This window comes from Odocoileus virginianus, chromosome 17 (assembly GCF_023699985.2).
Source record: "Odocoileus virginianus isolate 20LAN1187 ecotype Illinois chromosome 17, Ovbor_1.2, whole genome shotgun sequence".
Classification (NCBI taxonomy): domain Eukaryota; kingdom Metazoa; phylum Chordata; class Mammalia; order Artiodactyla; family Cervidae; genus Odocoileus; species Odocoileus virginianus.
In genome coordinates, this window is record NC_069690.1 from 41,463,369 (window position 1) to 41,483,005 (window position 19,637).

Here is a 19,637-nt window from a genome sequence, read left to right on the forward strand (position 1 = left end):
GTGCTTTATTTCATTCTGTTTTATATTCTTTAAACAAAGTTATTTAATGGTCATTTCTCGATATCAGTAGCTTGTGTATTTTTCAAATGCTTCAGAATGAACAAAATACTTTTCACGGTAGGGGAAACTAAGAAAAGACTTTGATAGAATTAGTTCTTTCTCCAGGCAATTTGAGATTACACATTACACCAATAAAACTATGGCATGCTATGTTTAAAGAGAATGGACTTCATATCTCATCCTTTTCATCTGAATTCTGACCTTGTCTAAATCTGAAACAGTGTAATGGACTAACCTGCCTTTCTTGTGGGAAAATCAGACCAAACCTCTTCCCTTTGAAATATTATTGCCTGTGTTTGTTTTCCTAAATAAAGATCAGTTTCTCTCTGAGTTCAGACCGTAGAACATGCACAATGCAGAAAGCCTCCATGTTAGGGTCATTTCCAGGGAGCTGGGGACAGAATGGTAGAGGGGCCACAGCAGTCAGCACTAGTTCATTTCATAAAACTCCAAACTGCCCAGGGAACTCATTCATATTCCCCGTTACCTAAAGAATTTCATTTTCTAAAACACTTTAAGGTACTTTTCTGTAGTCAACAAAGACAGTTGAAATACTGCATTTGTCAAGTTACAAGCTAATTATATCTGTAATTAAATGAATCATTCCTTACCTAGGCTCAACAGAAATGTGACTTTAGTGCACAGATAGTATGTCTTACATGCACTCTTGGCAAGAAAAGGGGAGATGGGTAGTTTTAAGAAAAAGTATCCCATCTGTAGTTTTTCCAAAGGGAATTATTTAAAATGCGTGTAAAATTTATCTCAGGACTCAACTGTCTTTCATAATCCTCTTTTTCAAATTAGAGAAGCATAAGGCATTTTGCATAGAGATCAGAGGAGAGACCTTAAAACACAGTCATTCTAGATTTGTTCTCATCGGGGCCATATTGCCAGCTGCTAAAATACACAGTACTTTCTCTCATGCAGGTGTCAGATTCTGATCTGTAAAGTTCCCCCGGTAACAGGAGCTAGGGAGTGTGTCGTAGGAGGACTAGCGTTCGCGGTCTAGGTCTGTATGTTGAACTGTCTCCAATGGAATGGGCTGGTACGTTTGCTTCTTCTCTTCAACCCATGGGAATAACAAGGTCATGGGCAGAAAAACCTCCTGAGTTCAAATGCTGGCTTAAATTTTCTTTTTTTTTTTCCTTTTTTTGGCCACACCGTACCAGGGAAGTCCCATAAATGATTCTTTTTTAAGTAGATGCCAGCATGGTTGTATGCATCAGGGAATACATGAGTGAAGGGACAGGTCCTATCCCCACAAAGCTTATATTCTAGCAGAGGAGACAAGACAGTAGACAAAATAAACTGGTGATCACTACAGAGAAAATCGCAGTGATCCCAGAGGGGAGAAATGATAAAGTGACTGGGTGCCTGCTTTCCTTTGACTAGAATAGATAACGTTAAGTTGCAGCCTCGGAGGTAAGGAGGAAGCATCAGCGAGAAGATGGTGAGGGCAGGGAAGGAGCAGGTCAGGAGTGACCCAGACAAAGGGCCAGCTGGTGTGCATTTGCCACGACCGCTTGCTCGCGGGGGTCAGGTGCAGCGCGGGCAGTGAGGTGTGGGACGAAGTCAGGGAAGTAGGCGGCGGCTGAGTCAGGTGGGTCCTCGGAGGCCAGAGTAGGGGCTGTGTCTGAAAGCACCCCCTGGGTTTTCTGTTAACTGGCGATGCTGCCTTTCCTGAGGGTAGACTGATACTTGAGAAGACAGTGAAGCAGAGGGAGAATATGCGTAGCGGGTTCCAGGTTCATGGTTAGGATGGCTCTCTCCTCGATGAGCGCACCCTGCCGGTGAGATTCTCCACAGCTGGGGGTTGCCTCCTTGAGCTCTCCACGTAGGCTTTTGGCTCAGATTGCTACTCCGTTTTGTTCCTTGATGGTCTGAATCTCTCTCAGCTGCTTGAGGCACCTGACATGTAGTAACCGGTGTCTGGTCTGCAGATGAGACTCTGAAGAAGCTGCAGTGGCTGTTAAGTGATCCTGGAATCTGTTTTCAGAGCATCTGAAAGTACAGCTACATGCAAAAACCAAAAGCAAACCAGCCTTAACCGCGGCTCGAGCTCTATTTAGGAGTCTCTGTTTTCTCCATCTTCTTTGTAGAACAGGAGAATGACCAACAAGTAGACAGCAGGAGAGGGAGAACAGAATTCATGTTTACTGAGTACCTGTGATCCACTAGGCAGCGCTGAGCTCTGTACGTTTCATCACATCTCATCTCATTGTCACAGCCACTCTGTGAAGTGGGAATTATTCCACTGATGAGATCACTGAGATCCCAGGGGTCAGAGGGACTTGCCCAGGGTCACAGCACAAGTGACAGACTGAGGTCAAGTTCAGCCTCTCCCTGGCCCCTAAGCCTTGAGTCTTAGCATTATCCCATATGTTTTGCTTCCCTTCCCCGAATTATCTTCCCCCAGATTTAACAGATGTGAGACACACAAGGCATCTTTGAGAAATATGTTAGGTTAAACAGTGTTAGTCTTTGTCAAACTACAGAACTTCTCAAAGCCTTTAACATGCGTGCATCCCTTGTGATTGTCCATGAGAAGGAGTATGCTGCATGTTGTAACTTAACTGGATGTGTAGACTGTTTTTTATGCATTAACTGCCAGGATCAGTGTTCCCTGGGGTGTACTTTGGGGAAATCAAAAAATTGTAGAAGAATGGGGGAAAAACAAAAAATGGACAAGAGACAGAGGCATTTTCACTCTGGAGAAAATCCACATGGCCAATAAATACATGAAAACATGCTCAACTTCATTAGCAGTCAGAAATGTAAATCAAACCCACAGAGAGACTGACAAAAATTAAGTCCAAATATACCAAGTGTTGAGGAAAAGCTGGGTCGACAAGAGGGAGAGTCTTGCTGGCGAGAGTGTAAACTGATGTAACCTTTTTAGAAACCAGTTTGGCATTTTTCTCCTGAAGTCAAATGTTCATATACTCTCTGACCTCCAGTTCCACTCATCAGTATAAGCTTTGGCATAACTCCTGCATGTATGTGTCAAGGGACCCATTCGAGTGTGTTTTTAGTAGCACAGTTCATAATAGCAGACTGAAAAGTAACCCCAAAAGCCCATCAGCATTGGAAGGATAGACTGGAGTTGGTCATAAGATGAATATTACACAGTATGGTTAAATACACCAATATAAGTGAATCTTAGACATATAAAGTCGATTAAATGAAAACTACACTTTGCTGACAAGACTCAACTTTGCTTGACTGGGTTCCTCTTAGTGTAAGCGCTGCTGGAGACAAAACCCCATTTGGTTTCTTGCACCACCAGCAGCATCAGTTGTTTTGAAAGCAGATGTGTTTCAAACGTCAGGGACCCTCCACAAGGTGATACCAGCATGCCAGAACGTTTCTCAGCTCACACACTCTGCTGGCTCATGCTGAGCCAAGAGCCTCTGAGTCTTCGAAGACCTTTTCCTAACCAGAAGGCAGGTTTATGAATGCAGCCTATGAAATACAAGCTGGTCTAAGAGTCTTTGTTTCAGTTAGACACACATCTGAGGAAAAGAGGATCCAGGAGAAAAGTGCTGATAGTCCCTAAATCATACAGATTAATTTAGATCTGGAAGAAGGACACTGAGCCTATTGAACTGAAGGAAGAGCTATTGGCCTGCTGTTTACTTTTTTGGGCATTTCCCCATCAGGACCTCACCTGTGATGCCCGCATCCGAAGTGGCTGAGACCCAGCTTCATCTGCAGCTGAAGTGCACAGAGCCTGGGGAGTGGGTCCCTTCTGCTCCCTGGGATGATGGCCAAGACCTGATGGCTCTGTTCCCTGCCCGTAGCCCCATGTGTTTGCTGTTTTCTAGCTTCCCTTGGAAGGGAGTGACTGGTCTGGCCTCTTTTTTTAAAATTAATTAATTTTGCTGTACGGGGTCTTAGTTGTGGCATGCAAACTCTTAGCTGTGGCCTATGGGATCTAGTTCCCTGACTAGGGATTGAACCTGGGTCCCCTGCATTGGGAGCTCGGCATCTTAGCCACTGGACTGCCAGGGAAATCCCTTGGCTGGCCTCTTGGTTTGTTAATGAGGGAGCCTCTTATGGCCAGTAGTGAGATTCAATATTTGATCTTTGGGATTTTTTTTCATCAGGATGTTAAAAATAGGGCCCTTCTTGCAGCTGGACATCCAAGAGAACCCCCTACCCACCCATCTCCCTTCTCTTTTCTAAATAAGCTTTTCTCTGGACATCCTTTACCAGGTAAGAATTTCAGAGCTTTTAGCTGTGAGCCAGCTAAAGCCACAGCTTTTAGCTATGAGATGAGCCAGTTGTTGGGAAGGACAAGCAAATCAACTGTCAACTACACCTGGCCCTCATCCCCACCCCTATTTGTAGTTAGCCCTCACACGTACTCTTAATATTAGTGCTAGTGACTGCACTGAACTGCTGAGGTTTTACTTTACCTTTCTCACCAAACAGTGCTGAAATTGTTTCTTTGCTCCACACTCCAAATTTGTATGTTTGTTTAGATGCCAGTCTCCTTGTGGGTCTGAATTACCATCTTCCCCACTCCCGCCCCTGCCCCCAAGTTTCTCTCACTAACCTGTTTTTCTTTTCCTTTAGACCAATGAGGCGAGCTCAGAGTCGATAGCATCCTTCTCTAAGCCGGAGATCATGAGTAGCTTCCTGCCAGAGGGAGGGTGTTATGAGCTGCTCACTGTTATAGGTAATGTCCAGGACTGTCATGCGCCAGGGGACCGCGGTGGTCTTTTCAGCATCCTCAGATGAATGTGTGCCAGAAGCTGTCAGCCAGTTAGCAGGATGTGTGGTGACAAAACTGGCTTTTTTGGGCAGGGTCTTTTGTGGTTTTCTTCTTCAAGGTATGGAGAAAGAGATCAATCACATTTTCAGGAGAGGAGCTCTTTTTCAGTTTTTTCCTGCACACTCCTGGTGTCCTGGGCCATCATCAGTTAGAATAGTTGTCTGAGAAGGAACTGATGGACATAAGAGAAGTGAAAGTTCTAACTTGAATTTTCTTTTAAAATCAAGTCTTTTTTTTTAAATTGGTGAATAGTTGATTTCCAACATTGTGTTAATGTCAGGTGTATAGCAAAGCATTTCAGTTACTCATATACATATATTCATTCTAAAATCAAGTCTCTTTAAAGAAGATGAAAACTGGTGTTGCTCTTGTCCCTGTTTACGGCCTTCTTTTAGGCAAAGGATTCGAGGACCTGATGACAGTGAATCTAGCAAGGTACAGACCAACGGGGGAGTATGTGACGGTACGAAGGATTAACCTCGAGGCTTGCTCCAATGAGATGGTGACGTTCTTACAGGTAATCAGAAATGATTGACACTTGGAGGGTGGGCTCTTAGTCCCAGTAGTAACTACAAGGCATGTTTACATCTGTCTTCTGAAATAGCTGGCAGGAAACGAAGGTAGACCAAGCCAAGAAGTTAAGGAAGCTATCAGTGAAGAATCTTGGACATTTGGTGTTAAGGATTCTGTAGCACTGCTCAGCCCAATGTATATTTCCCTCTTCTCTAGAGACTCCTTGTGGCTCCTTTATTCATGTATCTATCATTCAGCAAGGCTAAGGAACTCGCCCCTGGTCACACACACTAGTAAGTGACAAACTCCACACACAGACAGTCTTTTCTGGTGCAGGGACAAGGGCCTGAGTCGGTGTATTTTAAGTACAGTTGGTTGGGCCCCTTTCCCTTCTTCAATTACAGCGTTTTTCTGAATTCAACTCATCCGAAGGTGCTCTAATACCAGTTCATATGTTCAGAGTAGTTTTGTAGGTCTCAGGGTGGGAGAGAAAGTTAATCCTAGCTCAGTTATTTGGAAAAAAACATACCTGAGTTTGTTTGAGAGCGCATTGGGCTCTGTGATTCTTTTCTTCATTCTATAGAGCTGTGGATAGGTTAGAAGGGGCTGGCTGTTTGGACTTGGCTCATTTCCCAGAGGCCAGGACCCTGGAGTTTCTGCAGTTCTTTTGTCCAATTTTTTTCCACATCTTTTGTCCAAATTTACTTTAGAATTCCATCAGTCTTATGCTTTCTATAGCTGCTTCTGAGGAAGGGAGCTCTCAACCTGAGGTTGCTGGAGAAATCTCTTCTGATGTTCAGTAGTTGTTCTTAATGCACTGTTTCCATGTTTCCATTTCTAACAACACTTTCCTTTGTAATAGGAAAACATTTTTTGTTGTTGTATTATTATCTTAAAGAGGAGTTCTGTGCCTTGGCCCTTGAAGTTGAGCTAAGCTTTTAACTTCCCAAGTCTTCAGTCTGCAGTTTGTTTTCATGTCTGCGAGGCAGTGCACTGCCACCCTCTGCTGGCTCAGCAGTTGCCCTGGCAGTGGGGAATGGTTTTCAGGCCCTTTAGGATTGGCTGGCAGAGCCAGAGTTAGGCAGAAGCTGGTGGAGCAGGGCTGATTTCCCTACAGAGACAGCAGAGCCTGGCTTCTAATCCCAGTCCCGGCTCCTCCTGGGATCCTAGCTTCCAGTAGTGTCCACGCTGCCACCATCATGTTGCGCATTCTCCTCGGTGCCCCTTGGTTCTTTTTTAATATTTATTTGGCTGTACCAGGTCCTAGTTGCAGCATGCAGCCTCTTTTAGTTGCAGCATGTGAACTGTAAGTTGCGACATGTGAGATTGAGTTCCCTGACCAGGGATCAAACCTGGGCCCCTGGCGTTGTGGAGTGTGGAGTCTCAGCCACAGGACCACCAGGGCAGTCGCTGCCCCCTGGTTCTGACTGCGGCTCACCAATGCTTGCAGGGGGAACTCCACGTCTCTAAACTCTTCAGCCACCCCAACATCCTGCCCTACGGAGCCACCTTCATTGCCGACAATGAGCTGTGGGTCGTCACGTCGTTCATGGCATACGGTGAGTGGGCAGGGGGTCCTGGCGGAGAGGGGTTCTGAGCACTCTGCCGGCAGGCAGCTCGCTCATGCGCTACCGCCTTCCCTGTCCCTTCCGGCCTCTCCCTCAGGCTCGGCCAAGGACCTCATCTGCACGCACTTCATGGACGGCATGAGCGAGCTGGCCATCGCTTACATCCTGCAGGGGGCGCTCAAGGCCCTGGACTACATCCACCACATGGGCTACGTGCACAGGTGCTTGCTTCCGCAGGCCTCTCACCCTTTACAAGAGCCGTGTCTGGGGTCGTCAGCCCCCAAAGAAATGGTTGAAGGTTGAAGTCAGTGAAGCCAGAGGTTAAATCGAGGCGCGAGTCCTGTCCGTGCCTCTGCTGGGGGTGCGGATCATTTGCCCTGTCCATGTGAAGCTGCTGACTTTCTCTTTACCAAGCAGCTTTTTCCTGAGTACTGTGTGAGGGGACCGACTATCCAACGTGGGCCTCTGCACCCACCCCCTCCCTCCTTGGGGCACCCCTGCTGGGGTGTGCTTTCCCTCGAGTCAGCTCTCAGCTGGGAGGCTCAGGAAAAGACAGATTGCTCAGGAGATGGTGTCGGGGAGAAGCAGTTCGGGGTAGAGAAGATGATACAACCAGGACCTCTCCCTAATTCCACGTGCAGATGTTTTCAAGGCCTAAATGCAAGCTCTAGGCTTACATAGAAGGAAACGCAAGGAAATATTTTTGTGACCCGAGGCGTACCATAACTTCTAAATGTTTTATACACACAAACCATTAAGGCAAAAAAAAAAAAAAGGATGGATTCGATTTGATTATATCACGATTAAAGCTTTCTCTCCAATACAGGGCACCAGGGACAAAGTTAAGAAAGGAGTTAGAGTGTGGAAGCTGTTCATCTTGTCCAAAACCGATTTTGTGAATCCATAAGAAAAGGATAGCAAAGCAATAGAAAAATGAGCAAAGGATATGAAGTTTATACAAGAGAAAACCCAAAAGACTAATAATGGTCATATGAACAGACATTCTTGCGAGGCTTCTCAAGTGGCGCAGTGGTAAAGAACCCGCCTGCCAATGCAGGAGACCTAAGAGACTCAGGTTTGGTCCCTGGGTTGGGAAGATCCCCAGAAGTAGGAAATGGCACCCCACTCCAGTATTCTTGCCTGGGAAATCCTATGGGCAGAGGAGCCTGCCGGGCTATAGCCCATGGGGTCACAAAGAGTCAGACGTGACTCAGCAAGAGTCAGAAAATCAAATGAAAACAAGGTGATGTCACCTTATGCCTGTGGGGGCCCTGGCAGGGATTCAGAGGCTGGGTGAGGACCAGTGTGGTGAGGAGGTGGGTCTCCCATCCAGATGGTAGAAGGTGGCCCCATGCAGCCAGTCAGGGTCACTCAGAACCGGGGCCGTTGGTGCCGGCTGCCCTCTGGGTGCACCCCCCAAAGAAGCCCTCCCACAGGCACCTCCGGGGCTGTGTGTATAGACATCTGTGTTCACATTCGTGCTGGTTAGAGACAACACGAGTGCCCCTTCCTAGAAGAATGGATTAGTAAATGTCAGACCCCCTTCCAGAGTGCAGGTAGCAATTAAAAGCAACAGTGAGGTGTATACCATTGGCAACACAATGGGGCTCAGAAACATAACCCTGAAACATGGGCTGCCTAATACAGTACCATGAGGTCAGAACAGAAGATGCGTGCGAAACAGTAATCCACTTTATGAGAACACCTACAAACAGAAAGTACAGATTAAAGGCAGTGGAGGAAGACACTAGAGGAAGCAGTGGTCTGTGAGCATAAAAGAGAACTTGAACAAAACATAGATAAGTTTTAAAACCTGGTCATGTGTAAATGGGGTCATGATGTTTTTTCTCTTTACGTATGTTTGAAATTTTTCACAAAAATACATGTTCATGTATATATAATATATATGTATATCTGTACTCACATATGTATGTATATTTTGTTTAGTGGCTAAGTCACATCCGACTCTTTTGCAGTCCCATGGACCGTAACCCACCAGGCTCTTCTATCCATGGGATTTCTCAGACAGGAATACTGGAGTGGGTTGCCATTTCCTTCTCCAGGGGGTCTTCCTGACCCAGGGATCAAACCTGAGTCTCCTGCTTGGCAGGTGGATTCTTTAACACTGAGCCACCAGGGAAGCAATAATCTCCATGTTTGTGTATAATACACGCCCCACGGGAGACAGCTGACGGTCTAGTGTGTGAAGACAAAGGTTTGTGCTGTGAGGGCCTCCCCTGCCGCCTGGTGACACACACCGCCTACCCCGCAGGAGCGTCAAAGCCAGCCACGTTCTGATCTCCGCCGATGGGAAGGTCTACCTGTCGGGTTTACGCAGCAACCTCAGCATGATCAGCCACGGGCAGCGGCAGCGTGTGGTCCACGACTTCCCCAAGTACAGTATCAAGGTTCTGCCCTGGCTCAGCCCGGAGGTCCTCCAGCAGGTCGGTGCCCTGGATCTCAGGAGCCCCCGCCCCCACTGACTCGTGATACCCCCCCCCACCCCCAGGAGGCCTTCAGGAAGTTCTAGGGATGGGGGGCGCCCTCTGCTTCTGAGCGGAGTAGGGGGTTCTTGGAGAGCAGGCTCCCCTGTTGGCCGGTAGACCTGGGAGGCCCCTCGCAGCACAGGTGTGCTGTGTCCCTGGAAGGTGATGTCATTACCCCTGGTGGGTCCTGAGCTGCATTCAGATTCCCTTCAGAGATGCTCCCATCTTACGGGAAGCATCTTATGGGAAGCAAATTTTCAAGCATTTGGTGCTCTCTCTGCATCCCTACGCTAAGCAGAGCACTTCCTCCTGCTCTCACATGGCTTCAGCCAGACACTCATTCCTCCTGAAATAGCAGTGACTCCTGAGTGTACAGGTGAGGGAAGCCTCGCAGCTCATCCCGATTTGGGGACAGTTTCCACCTGCTTCTTTGTCTAAGAACAACAACCAAGGCTCCAGTGGAGTGACCTGTGGCTCTTCTCTCCTGATACAGAATCTCCAGGGTTATGATGCCAAGTCTGACATCTACAGCGTGGGAATCACAGCCTGTGAGCTGGCCAATGGCCACGTCCCCTTTAAGGACATGCCTGCCACCCAGGTGAGCCTGCAGCCAGGGATCTCCTTCTGTCCTCCTTTCCTGTCTGCCTCCCACAAATGCTTACTGAGGACCTGCCACACTCTGGACACCAGCCCGAGATGCTAGGATGAACAACCCAGGCTTTTCCTTCAAGAGCCCCAGTGTGTGTGTGTGTGTGGGAGGGCAGGGGGGGGGTAGTTGTGTAACCATTTACTTGTGTCTGTGATAACTGCAGTGGAAATGGAGCCTGGGAGGTGGGGGTCACAGAAGCAAGCACTGCTCATAATCACAGGCCTGGAGCCCACATACCAGGAGTCTTTTTTTACTTTTAAGCTGACATTTTTTCCTCCCAATTTTTGGCTGCATCACATGGCATGTAGGATCCTAGTTCCCCAGCCAGGGGTTGAACCCATGCCCCTTGCAGTAGAAGTGTGGTCTTAACCAACTGGACCGCCAGGAAAGTCCCTGAGAAATTTTTTAAGTTTATAAAGTATGTTTTGTTTTTTACTTTGATCAGTATACCTGGAAGCTGTTGTTCTTCAGATACTAAGTCATGTCCAGCTCTTTGCAACCCATGAACTGCCACACACCAGGCTTCCCTGTCCTCCACTATCTCCCGGAGTTTGCTCAAGTTCATGTCCATTGAGTTGGTGATAGTGTAGAAGGCCGATTTCTAACTTAGAATTAGACTTCTTAGGTTCAGTGCTACCACGTTCCAGTCCATACCTTTGCAACCTTCAGCCTCCTTCTGTTCATGCTCCCCCTGCTTTTTTTAATTTACTTATTTTTAGCTGGAGAATAATTGCTTTACAATAGTGTGTTGGTTTCTGCCGTACATTAGCATGAATCAGCCATCGGTGTACACAGGTTCACTCCTTCTTGAACCTCTCTCCACCTCCCACCCTGTTCACGCCCCTTTGAACTTGCCTGCTGCCCTTGGCTTCTCGGCACACATGCACCCAGGAGTCTGCATTGTCTCCCTTGGAGCTGGACTCAGGGAAGAGACTTATCCAGGTCTTGCCAAGTCCAGGAAGTGGACTTGGGTCATTTGGGCAAGAATTACCTGGGGCCCAAGTTCCTGGAGCATGATCTAGACCTGGGAGGAGGTGGGGGGGACAGGGGCGGGGTTGTGCCCACTGAGTAAGCCTCTCCTTGAACCCACAGATGGCCTGCCCCGTGGAGACAGGGGCGGCTGGAGAGTGGCCAGAGGGCAGCTCTAGAGAAGGGAACCCGGGGAGGCTTCAGGGAGGGGACACTTGAGACTTGAAGGCAAATAGGAATTAACTAGGTGAAGAATAGGCAATGGCACCCCACTCCAGTACTCTTGCCTGGAAAATCCCATGGACGGAGGAACCTGGTAGGCCTTGGGGTCACCAGGAGTGGAACACAACTGAGCGACTTCACTTTGACTTTTCACTTTCATACATTGAAGGAAATGGCAACCCACTCCAGTGTTCTTGCCTGGAGAATCCCAGGGACGGGGGAGCCTGGTGGGCTGCCGTCTATGGGGTCGCACAGAGTCGGACACAGCTGAAGCAACTTAGCAGCAGCAGCAGCAGCAGCAGGTGAAGAATGGGAGCTTCCAGTGGAAAGAAGCTTTTCAGCAGAGGGAACAGCCTGTGACAGACCCAGTCAAGAAAGAACAGAATCTGAGGACAGGAGATGTGTGGCTGAAGTATGAGTGCTTCTGCAGGGCTGCTAGGTGGCATGGCTGGAGAAGGAAGCCCAGGCAGGTCACGAGGGACTTTGTGGGCCAGGCCAGGGTGTCATGTTCCTGTCCTAGGGCATGTGGAGAATTGTCAAAGGCTTCTGAGCACAGGAGTGATAGCATCAGATGCATGTTTCAGAAAAGTGAGTCTCGCAGATGGATGAGCTCTGGTGGACTGGACAGGAGGATGTGGATGTCTGTCTAGGTACAGAGTCGAGAAAATCAAAGTAAGACAGTGACAGGCCTTTTCCCACTTCTGTCTCTGCTGCCCCCGAATCACTCATGTGTTTGGGGAAAGTGGACTTGTGAGGGAACTCTGGGGTCCTTCTGGGGGCCCCTCCAGCCGGCCCTGGCTGTCCTCCCCAGATGCTGCTGGAGAAGCTGAACGGCTCGGTGCCCTGCCTGCTGGACACCAGCACCATCCCTGCCGAGGAGCTGACCATGAGCACCTCGCGCTCAGCAGCCAACTCGGGCCTGAGCGAGAGCCTGGCCCCCAGCACCCCCAGGGCCTCCAACGGCGACTCGCCCTCCCACCCCTACCACCGCACCTTCTCGCCCCACTTCCACCACTTCGTGGAGCAGTGCCTTCAGCGCAACCCGGACATGAGGTGCTCCTGCCGGGCTTGGGGTGGGCCTTGGGGGAAGCCGGCAGGGGCTGGAGAGGACACTTCTGTCCTGGGAAGGGCTGGGTTCCCCGGAGGAGTCTGAAGTCCCCACAGCAGGAGCGGGTGGCACAGGGTTTGTCAGGAAGCCGGCCTGGGTCACTCTGGCTGTAGTTTCTTGGGGAGCCAAGGGCAGGAGGGGGCACTTGAGGGTAAGGCGGCAGTAGCAGTATTCTGGAAACGGCATGGGGTGATGCTGGTCTCTCCTTCCTCCGCAGACCAAGTGCCAGCGCGCTCCTGGGCCACTCGTTCTTCAAGCAGGTGCAGTAGCCTCCCTGGGCCCGTGGTGGTTCGCCTTGCTTGTGGCCTTAGCCACCCTCAGTCCCCTTAGTTTCGGGTCTTTAGATAGTGTCTCCTCCCTGGAGGAGGCTCAGATGGTCAAGAATCTGCCTGCAGGGTGGGAGACCCGGGTTCAGTCCTTGGGTCGGAAGATCCCCTGGAGAAGGGAATAGCTACCCACTCCAGCATTCTTGCCTGGAGAATTCCATGGACAGAGGAGCCTTGCAGGCTACAGTCCATGGGGTGGCAAGAGTCAGCGCATGACTAACACTTTCATTTTCCCGAAGGGTCAGACATGACCATGTTTCTAAAGCCCATTAAAGGCGCTGATCCTTCCTCTCCCCTGCTGCCTGCAGCAGCCTGTCTGTTCCTGAGCCATGGTCCCTTGCCCCACCATGTCCTGAGGCTCAAAGCAACAGGATCCACCCGCAACTCTCTCTCCTTCCCCAGATCAAACGACGTGCCTCGGAGGCTCTGCCTGAGTTACTCCGACCTGTCACCCCCATCACTACTTTTGAAGGCAGACAGTCTCAGGATCACAGTGGGATCTTCGGCCTGGTAACAAACCTGGAAGAGCTGGAGGTGGATGACTGGGAGTTCTGAGCCTCTGAAGAAGGTGCATGTTCTCCATCCTGGGCTGCGTGCGCCTCTGGGACCCTTCCCGAGGGCTGGCCACATTGCCACCCTCCTGAGGGCAGATGAGGCAGAAAGGACATTTCCACCAGGAGAGTTGGCTGCTTAGGGACTGGAAAGGCAACTCTTGGAGAGAAACTTTACTGCTTCAAGGCTTCTGAGACACAAGGGAGCCCCAACACCCAGGGATCGGGAGGGGCCAGAAATCTAACATTCCCTGTCCTATGAGCTCAGGCGACCTGACCTCTGCAGAAGGAAGAGACATTGTCCTATTCTGGCCGTGGGGGCTGTGAAGTTCAAGCCCAGGGTTAGACTCGCCTGGGGAGCTGTGTGACTTATTCCCATGCCGGCTCTCTCATCAGCCTAGTTCCATTCTTCTCCCCTACTCTCAGATCCTATAGGTTCATGGAGGGACCCCCCCCCCCCCCCCCCCCCCCCGCCCAACCGTTTCCCCAGGTCTCCCTAATAACTGAAGGACAGGGTATTTTTTTCTCTTTAAGCACTAGATTAAGGCTGGGGTGGTCCATCCTCCTTTCACTCGGCCCCTGACCCCAGAAACCTTCCCTTGGTTCATCTGGGTAGCTCCTTCCTTTCCCACCAGGAGTCCATCTAACTGAGAATGCTGCTGGCTGCCTTGGTGCTGCCCAGCCTGAGGGGCTTAAGTTCTTATGCCATGTTAGTTTCGTTGCCAGAACAAATTAAAAAGTTCCAGAGAATCCACTGGAGAGTGACATCATTGTGCATTGGCCACGCAGGCTCAGACACAAGTCATCCCGCCCTGGCTTCTGCCATCTGAGAGCATTTCCATGCATGCCCATGGAGCCATAGCAGTGACCTCCTTCATAAGACAGCCTTACAATACACATTTCATTTCAAACCCATGATAGATTTGTCTAACTATCTGATGTTGGGACCATTTTGGCCTGTAGCTATCAAAACACTTTGGAGCAGGAAGGGTCTGAGGTCTGAGTGCTGGCCCTGCCTTAGGACCACGTCTGGGCCAGCGGAGGCCAGGCAGAAGAGGCTCCCTTTTGGCAGGAAAGGAGGTGAATGGGATTGTTTTGCAACAGGACTCGTGGTGTCTCCTTACCTTGGAAACTAATACTCAGAGAGCAGGTAACCTAAGACCCAGACCTGGTCCTCCCCTCCGTCTGGGCCAGGGGTCAGGATGACCTGGGTCTCCTCCACGGTGCTTCCTCCTGGCCTGCATGCACCCTGGCCAGGCCCCTTCCCCTACCCATCCCCATCCCACGGGGTGGGTGCCCCTCTAGCGAGCTCTGGCTCTTCAAATGTCAGACCAAGGAAGTGCCCCTCCCTCCCTTCCCTGTAGCTGCTTCACCCCATCGTATGCCCTCGCTTTCCCTTTCCTGAGAAACTATAACACCACTTTGAAAACAAATAACTCTTCCCCAGTTACAGGGGTTAAGGAGAAGGCAGCACCCTGGAGGGAGTGGGGAACCCTGAAATGGAGGGAGTGAGCAGGCCAGCTCACATTTATTTCCAACCCTCCTGCCCAGTTTGTTTTTTTTTTTTTTCTTCTTTAAACCTCAAGTTCCCTTTTCTTCACACCATTATCAGCTTGTTTTCTTTCCTCTGGTTTGCTTGCTTCACCTTGCCATCAGCTCATCCTTAGCACGCAGAGTGCTGATTCTGTGGGAACTGCTGCAGCTCGGCACACGGATGGTCCTGGGCAGGGCCAAGGGGCCAGGCGGTGCCCAGGGGCTAGCCCAGCGCTGCTCCCCACACTTCCGCGGGCTTCACCTTTCTCACATCACCCCAACCCCCTTGAGAATCTGAAGACAGACAGGTGTGGGAGCTCAGTTGGAAAAGAGAGGGCCCTTAACAGTTTCAGTTCTCACGCACCCCATCCGGGGAGGCCTGAGGGCTGCAGCTCAACCGGAAAGTAAATCTTCCTCCAAAGAGGGACAGGGGGCTGAGGAGAAAAGCGAACCACAAGGAGGGTGCCCTGAGGCAGCCATGGGAACGGCCTGGGGCTGGGGCACCCGATGCCGTTTGTTCCTGACAAGTGTGTGGGCCTCGCTGTGGAGCCGCTCTTTCTGTCCCTGCCACTGTGTGGGCAGGAGCTATGTTTAGGGCTGTGCTTTGTGAAACAGCTTTCAGCCAGATGGCTCAGCAGTCCCTGGTGTCCCTGCAGAGATGCCACGGGGACAGGCTCCCCTGTGCTCCTCGCGGAGCTGAGGAGTTAGGCTCCCGGCCTCGTGTACCCGGGACTTGCGGTGTCCACCGGCTTGGCCACGGGGCAGGGGTCCGGAGGCCCAGCCTCTTGACGCCAACCCTGCCGCTCGTCTCTGTTACTGGAACAAGTCACTTCAAATCCTCAGGCCCCGCTCCCTGTGTCAAATGAGGTTTGGATGAACCCAGGTTTGCTTGTTTGAAGGATGGAAATCTTTCCCTAGAGGGGGTGCCCGCTGGAGCCGGGAGTGGGGGTGACTAAGCCCACAAAGTCGGACCACAGAGGCGCTTTGGGAAGGCGGCCTCGCGAGGGCCGCTGCAACGGGCACCGCAGGCGCAGGCCGCCAGGCGCCAGAAGGGGCTGAGGGCTGGTGGCCGAGGGGGCCCTCCCTGCGGCGGGGTTGAGCCTCGCGGGGCGGGATCGCGTGCCCGGCCGCCCCTGCCATCTCGGCGGCCGTGCGGGGCGCCCCTGACAGCGGGCGGACTCGGCGCCCGAGGAGGGGCGTGGGAGCCGCGCGGGGACTCCGGCAGGGCCCACGGAGCCGGGAAATGGAAGCAGCCAAAAGCCCAGGCGCGCCCGGTTATTCTTTGCCGCCGCCTCGTCGGGAGCGCCATTTGTCACGCGAGTCTCCACCTGTACTCGTTCCTGCCCCGAGGCCTCCGGCGCGGACCCTTCGGCTCCGGTCCCTGCCTCGGTCCAGAGCTGGCCGACGGGGCGGCGGGTTTCGCGAGGCGGGCGAGCGCGAAGTCCGAGGGGCGGTGCGGAGCGCGGGGTCAGCGCGGGGGGCAGACAAAGGCGGGGAACGCGAGCGAGGGGAAGACAAAGCGCAGAAAGGGGGTCGGCGGCGGCGCCGGGGCCCCGGAGGCGGCACCGGGCGCGGCGGAGCCAATGGGCGGGCGCGGGGCGGGGGCCGGCGGGGGCGGTGCCGCGGTGAGACGGCGGCGGCCGCGGCCGCTCGGGGACCACTGGCAGCGGCGGCAGCTCGCCCCCGCACGCTCCTCGCACCGAGGCTTTCCCCGGAGACCGACCCCCGTCCCGCAGCCCAGGCCGGGGCCCGGTGAGACCCGCGGGCGGGCCGGGGGAGGGGCCGGCCTCCGGCTTGCGATTCGGGCGGCCCAGGTGGGGGCTGTGGGGGTAAGGGCCGCCGCCCACGGGGTCCCGACGCCGAGCGTCTCAGTCTGTCGCTCTCGCCCGGGGTCCCGAGGCCGGCGTCCGCCCCCCGAGCGGGGCCGAGGTCCCTGAGGCCGGGCCCGCCGGGGTCCTGGGTCTGGGGTCCGGTCCACGCAGGTTCGGAGAGGAGGAGCGGGCGGCGGCTCGGCGGGGCGGGGCGGATGGCCCAGCCCGCGGGCGCTGTCCAGGGGCTGGGCCCGCCGAACGGAGCGTACCCGAGGCCCCGCACTGGGCAGCTTCGGGCCGGGGTCAGGCCGGGGCAGCCGCTTTTGGCTGTGGCCCCAGTGGGTCCGCCCTCCTCTGACCTCCCCTCGCGCCAGGCGGCGTCTGGGTCCGCGAAGCGTTCGGGCGGCTGCGCGGAGCCCCTCCCCCAGCCGCTGCCCGCTAACTCCGCTCCTCCCGGGACACATGGTTCCACTCAGGGACCCCTGCCCCCTGGGGAGCCGCGTGGGGCCCGAGCGGGCGAAGCGGGGGGTGGGTGAGGGGCGGAAGTGGCAAGACCCAGAGCAACAGGAAATGACTTAGGGAAAGTCCCAACCACAGCCCCCCAGCCCCCTGCCTGTAAACACCCCTACCCCCACCCTGCGGGCTGGGAAGGGCTTGTAGGGCCCTCCCAACCGACTTCCCCTTGCAGAACCCAGCGGGTGCCGCGTCTCCACTCGGGGCCTCCATCGCCTCCAACGAGCCATGTTCCAGGCCGCCGGAGCCGCCGCCCAGGCCACCCCCTCCCATGTAGGTGATCAGCCGGGGTGGGAGGGCACTCCATCCCCGCAGGTGTCTGGCCCGAGCGTGAAGGGACGAGGAGCGGCCTGTTTGCCGGCCTCCCTCCCCTTCCCCCTTGAGTGTCCCTGGGATCTGGGCTGGTGATGGTCTAGAGCCCTCCTCAACTGACCCTGCCCCACGGCCCTCTCCCTCAGGAAGCCAAAGGTGGCGGTTCCAGCAGCACGGTTCAGCGCTCCAAGGTAGGGCCCTGGGGCTGGGCTGTGCGGGGAGGAAGGGGTGGGCGCCGGTCAGGCCCCTGATGGAGTCTCTCCCGGAACAGTCCTTCAGCCTTCGGGCTCAGGTGAAGGAGACCTGCGCCTCCTGCCAGAAGACCGTGTACCCCATGGAGCGACTGGTGGCCGACAAGCTCATTTTCCACAGCTCTTGCTTCTGCTGCAAGCACTGTCACACCAAGCTCAGGTGCGCCCCCGCCCTGACCCCGCCCCAGCCCTCCTGACCTGGCCTGACCTGACCACAGTGTTCTGCTTCTGCAGCCTGGGCAGCTACGCGGCACTGCACGGGGAATTCTACTGCAAGCCCCACTTTCAGCAGCTGTTTAAGAGCAAAGGCAACTACGACGAAGGCTTCGGCCGGAAGCAGCACAAGGAGCTCTGGGCCCACAAGGAGGTGGACCCCGGCACCAAGACAGCCTGAGGCCCCTCTGGACTGCCCGGCCCCGGGTGAGGGTGGAAAGGGGATGAGGCCATTTTGCTCAGGCAGAGGGTTGCAGGGGCAGGGCTTTGCTCCCAGATTCCTTCTTCCTCAGCCGGTGGGGGTTCAGGAACCAGGATTGGGGTTTGCTCACCACCCTACTTCCTGTTTCTTTCAGCCTACCCCACCTCACCCCAGGGCCCCCCTGGGAGGCCCTCAAACTCAGCTTCCCTATCTAGGTGCCTTTTCTCCAGCAAGGAGTCAGCATGCCCCCTCAGGGTCCCAAGCTCCCTCACTGCCACCCAGGGGCCTATGTGGCCCCCACGTCTCCCCATCTACCTCTGCCCTTAGCCTGGTCCTGAGCCATGGAGACTGGAGGAAGGTGAGCCAGGGTGCCCCCTGCTGGGCCTCTCCAAATGTCCCCCGGGGCCCAGTGTAGGGAGAGGGGAACTGGAACAGCTCTGGGCCCCCTCCACCTGCAGAGGTGAGGCAGGGCGTGCCTGTCAGGGCCAGAACCATCCCACAGTGCGGAAGCAGTGGAAGGGAAAGCCTCCACCAGGCTGAGCCACGGGGACTGGGGGGGGGTGCTGGCGGGGCCACATTCCCCCTCCTCCCACTTCTGCCGGTTTTGACTGTTGTAATCAATCCTATTTTAAACATGTTTCGACAGATTCTGACTCTATTATGTGGCCGACTGGGGGGTGCGGTTTGTGGCAGGGACACACTACACAGAGGTGAAGGGGAACAGCATCAGGCCAACACATTCCTGGCCTTGACTGGTGGTGGGGGCTGGTGGTTAGGGTGATGGGTGTCAGGGATCTTATCAGGCAGCCTGAGAAAAGGGGGTGTTCTTCCCAACCAGGTCTCTCCATGTCAAACTCAGCGAGTTTGAGGACTGAACCCCACTGGGTCTCTCAGCCTGTGCTGCCCAAGGTCGGGCCGTCAGTGGGTGATGGTGCTGAGTCCTTACCCAGATCTTCTTTGTCCTGGAAATCAGGAAGGGATGGGCGAACCAGCAGATCCAACAAGTTGTGTCCAGGGCTTAGTCTTTGTGCCCTTTCCCCAGCAAGGAGTCAGAGTGCCCCTTCAGGGTGTCTCTCCCACTTTTCCAGCTCAGGGAATGGGGCAGTCATGGTCACCATCTCAAGCAGTCAGAGAAATGGCTCTTCTTCTCTTGGGGACAAGATTACAGTGACACAAACAAGAACCTAAGACCCCACCCCTCAGGAGAATACAGACAAGAAGTCGGGACTGTCCTGCCCCAGACCCAACTGTCCTGGTTTCCCCCAGCTGACTGGACTGTGTAAACTGGCAGAACAAGAGGGCAGACTCCTAGGGGATTACCTGACCCTAACCCTGTACAAGTCCTTAAGTTCCTAAGTGACCTCGTGCCCACAGAACAGGGTAGGAAGCAGGGCCTCAAACTCCAGTGGTAGATAGGCCACTGTGCTGTGTTGCCCTGGAAGTGACAGAGCCAACAGGAAGCAGAGTAGGCACTCTGAGCCTGGGTCCTCAGAGCATGAGGGGAATGCGGAGCGCCTCACTCAGGGCAGCTCTAACTTCTGCACCAGAGGCCTCAGCTGGGGACGAGGTTGGT

General features: G+C 53.6%; 3 protein-coding genes across 27 annotated transcripts in view; 2 read left to right on the plus strand and 1 right to left on the minus strand.

Moving 5' to 3' along the window:
• Window positions 1-13,983, plus strand: part of STRADA (STE20 related adaptor alpha) — a 28,389-nt gene extending 14,406 nt beyond the window's left edge. For 24 of the 25 annotated variants that reach the window (XM_070479521.1, XM_070479534.1, XM_070479520.1 and 21 more), the window contains 9 exons: window positions 4,639-4,741; window positions 5,233-5,354; window positions 6,801-6,909; window positions 7,016-7,139; window positions 9,191-9,362; window positions 9,898-10,002; window positions 12,056-12,297; window positions 12,570-12,612; window positions 13,081-13,983. In XM_070479521.1, the coding sequence (XP_070335622.1) occupies window positions 4,639-4,741; window positions 5,233-5,354; window positions 6,801-6,909; window positions 7,016-7,139; window positions 9,191-9,362; window positions 9,898-10,002; window positions 12,056-12,297; window positions 12,570-12,612; window positions 13,081-13,233 (1,173 nt within the window). In that variant the 3' untranslated portion in view covers window positions 13,234-13,983. Of the gene's footprint in view, window positions 1-4,638; window positions 4,742-5,232; window positions 5,355-6,800; window positions 6,910-7,015; window positions 7,140-9,190; window positions 9,363-9,897; window positions 10,003-12,032; window positions 12,298-12,569; window positions 12,613-13,080 lie in introns of those variants that run through there. The other variant, XM_070479536.1, reaches the window with a different exon arrangement.
• A 1,693-nt stretch (window positions 13,984-15,676) lies between these two features.
• Window positions 15,677-17,037, minus strand: LOC110125892 (basic salivary proline-rich protein 4-like). The gene is made up of 2 exons (XM_020875251.2): window positions 16,649-17,037; window positions 15,677-16,583 (listed from the first exon to the last, which is right to left on the minus strand). The coding sequence occupies exons 1-2, from the start codon at window positions 17,035-17,037 to the stop codon at window positions 15,677-15,679; spliced, it is 1,296 nt and encodes a 431-aa protein (XP_020730910.2).
• On the plus strand, window positions 16,405-18,711 carry LIMD2 (LIM domain containing 2). Its single transcript, XM_020875239.2, has 5 exons — window positions 16,405-16,514; window positions 17,262-17,359; window positions 17,545-17,589; window positions 17,670-17,809; window positions 17,884-18,711. Exons 2-5 carry the CDS (start codon window positions 17,315-17,317, stop codon window positions 18,041-18,043), a joined length of 390 nt encoding a protein of 129 aa, XP_020730898.1. The 5' UTR covers window positions 16,405-16,514; window positions 17,262-17,314; the 3' UTR covers window positions 18,044-18,711.
• Window positions 18,712-19,637: the final 926 nt, after the last annotated feature.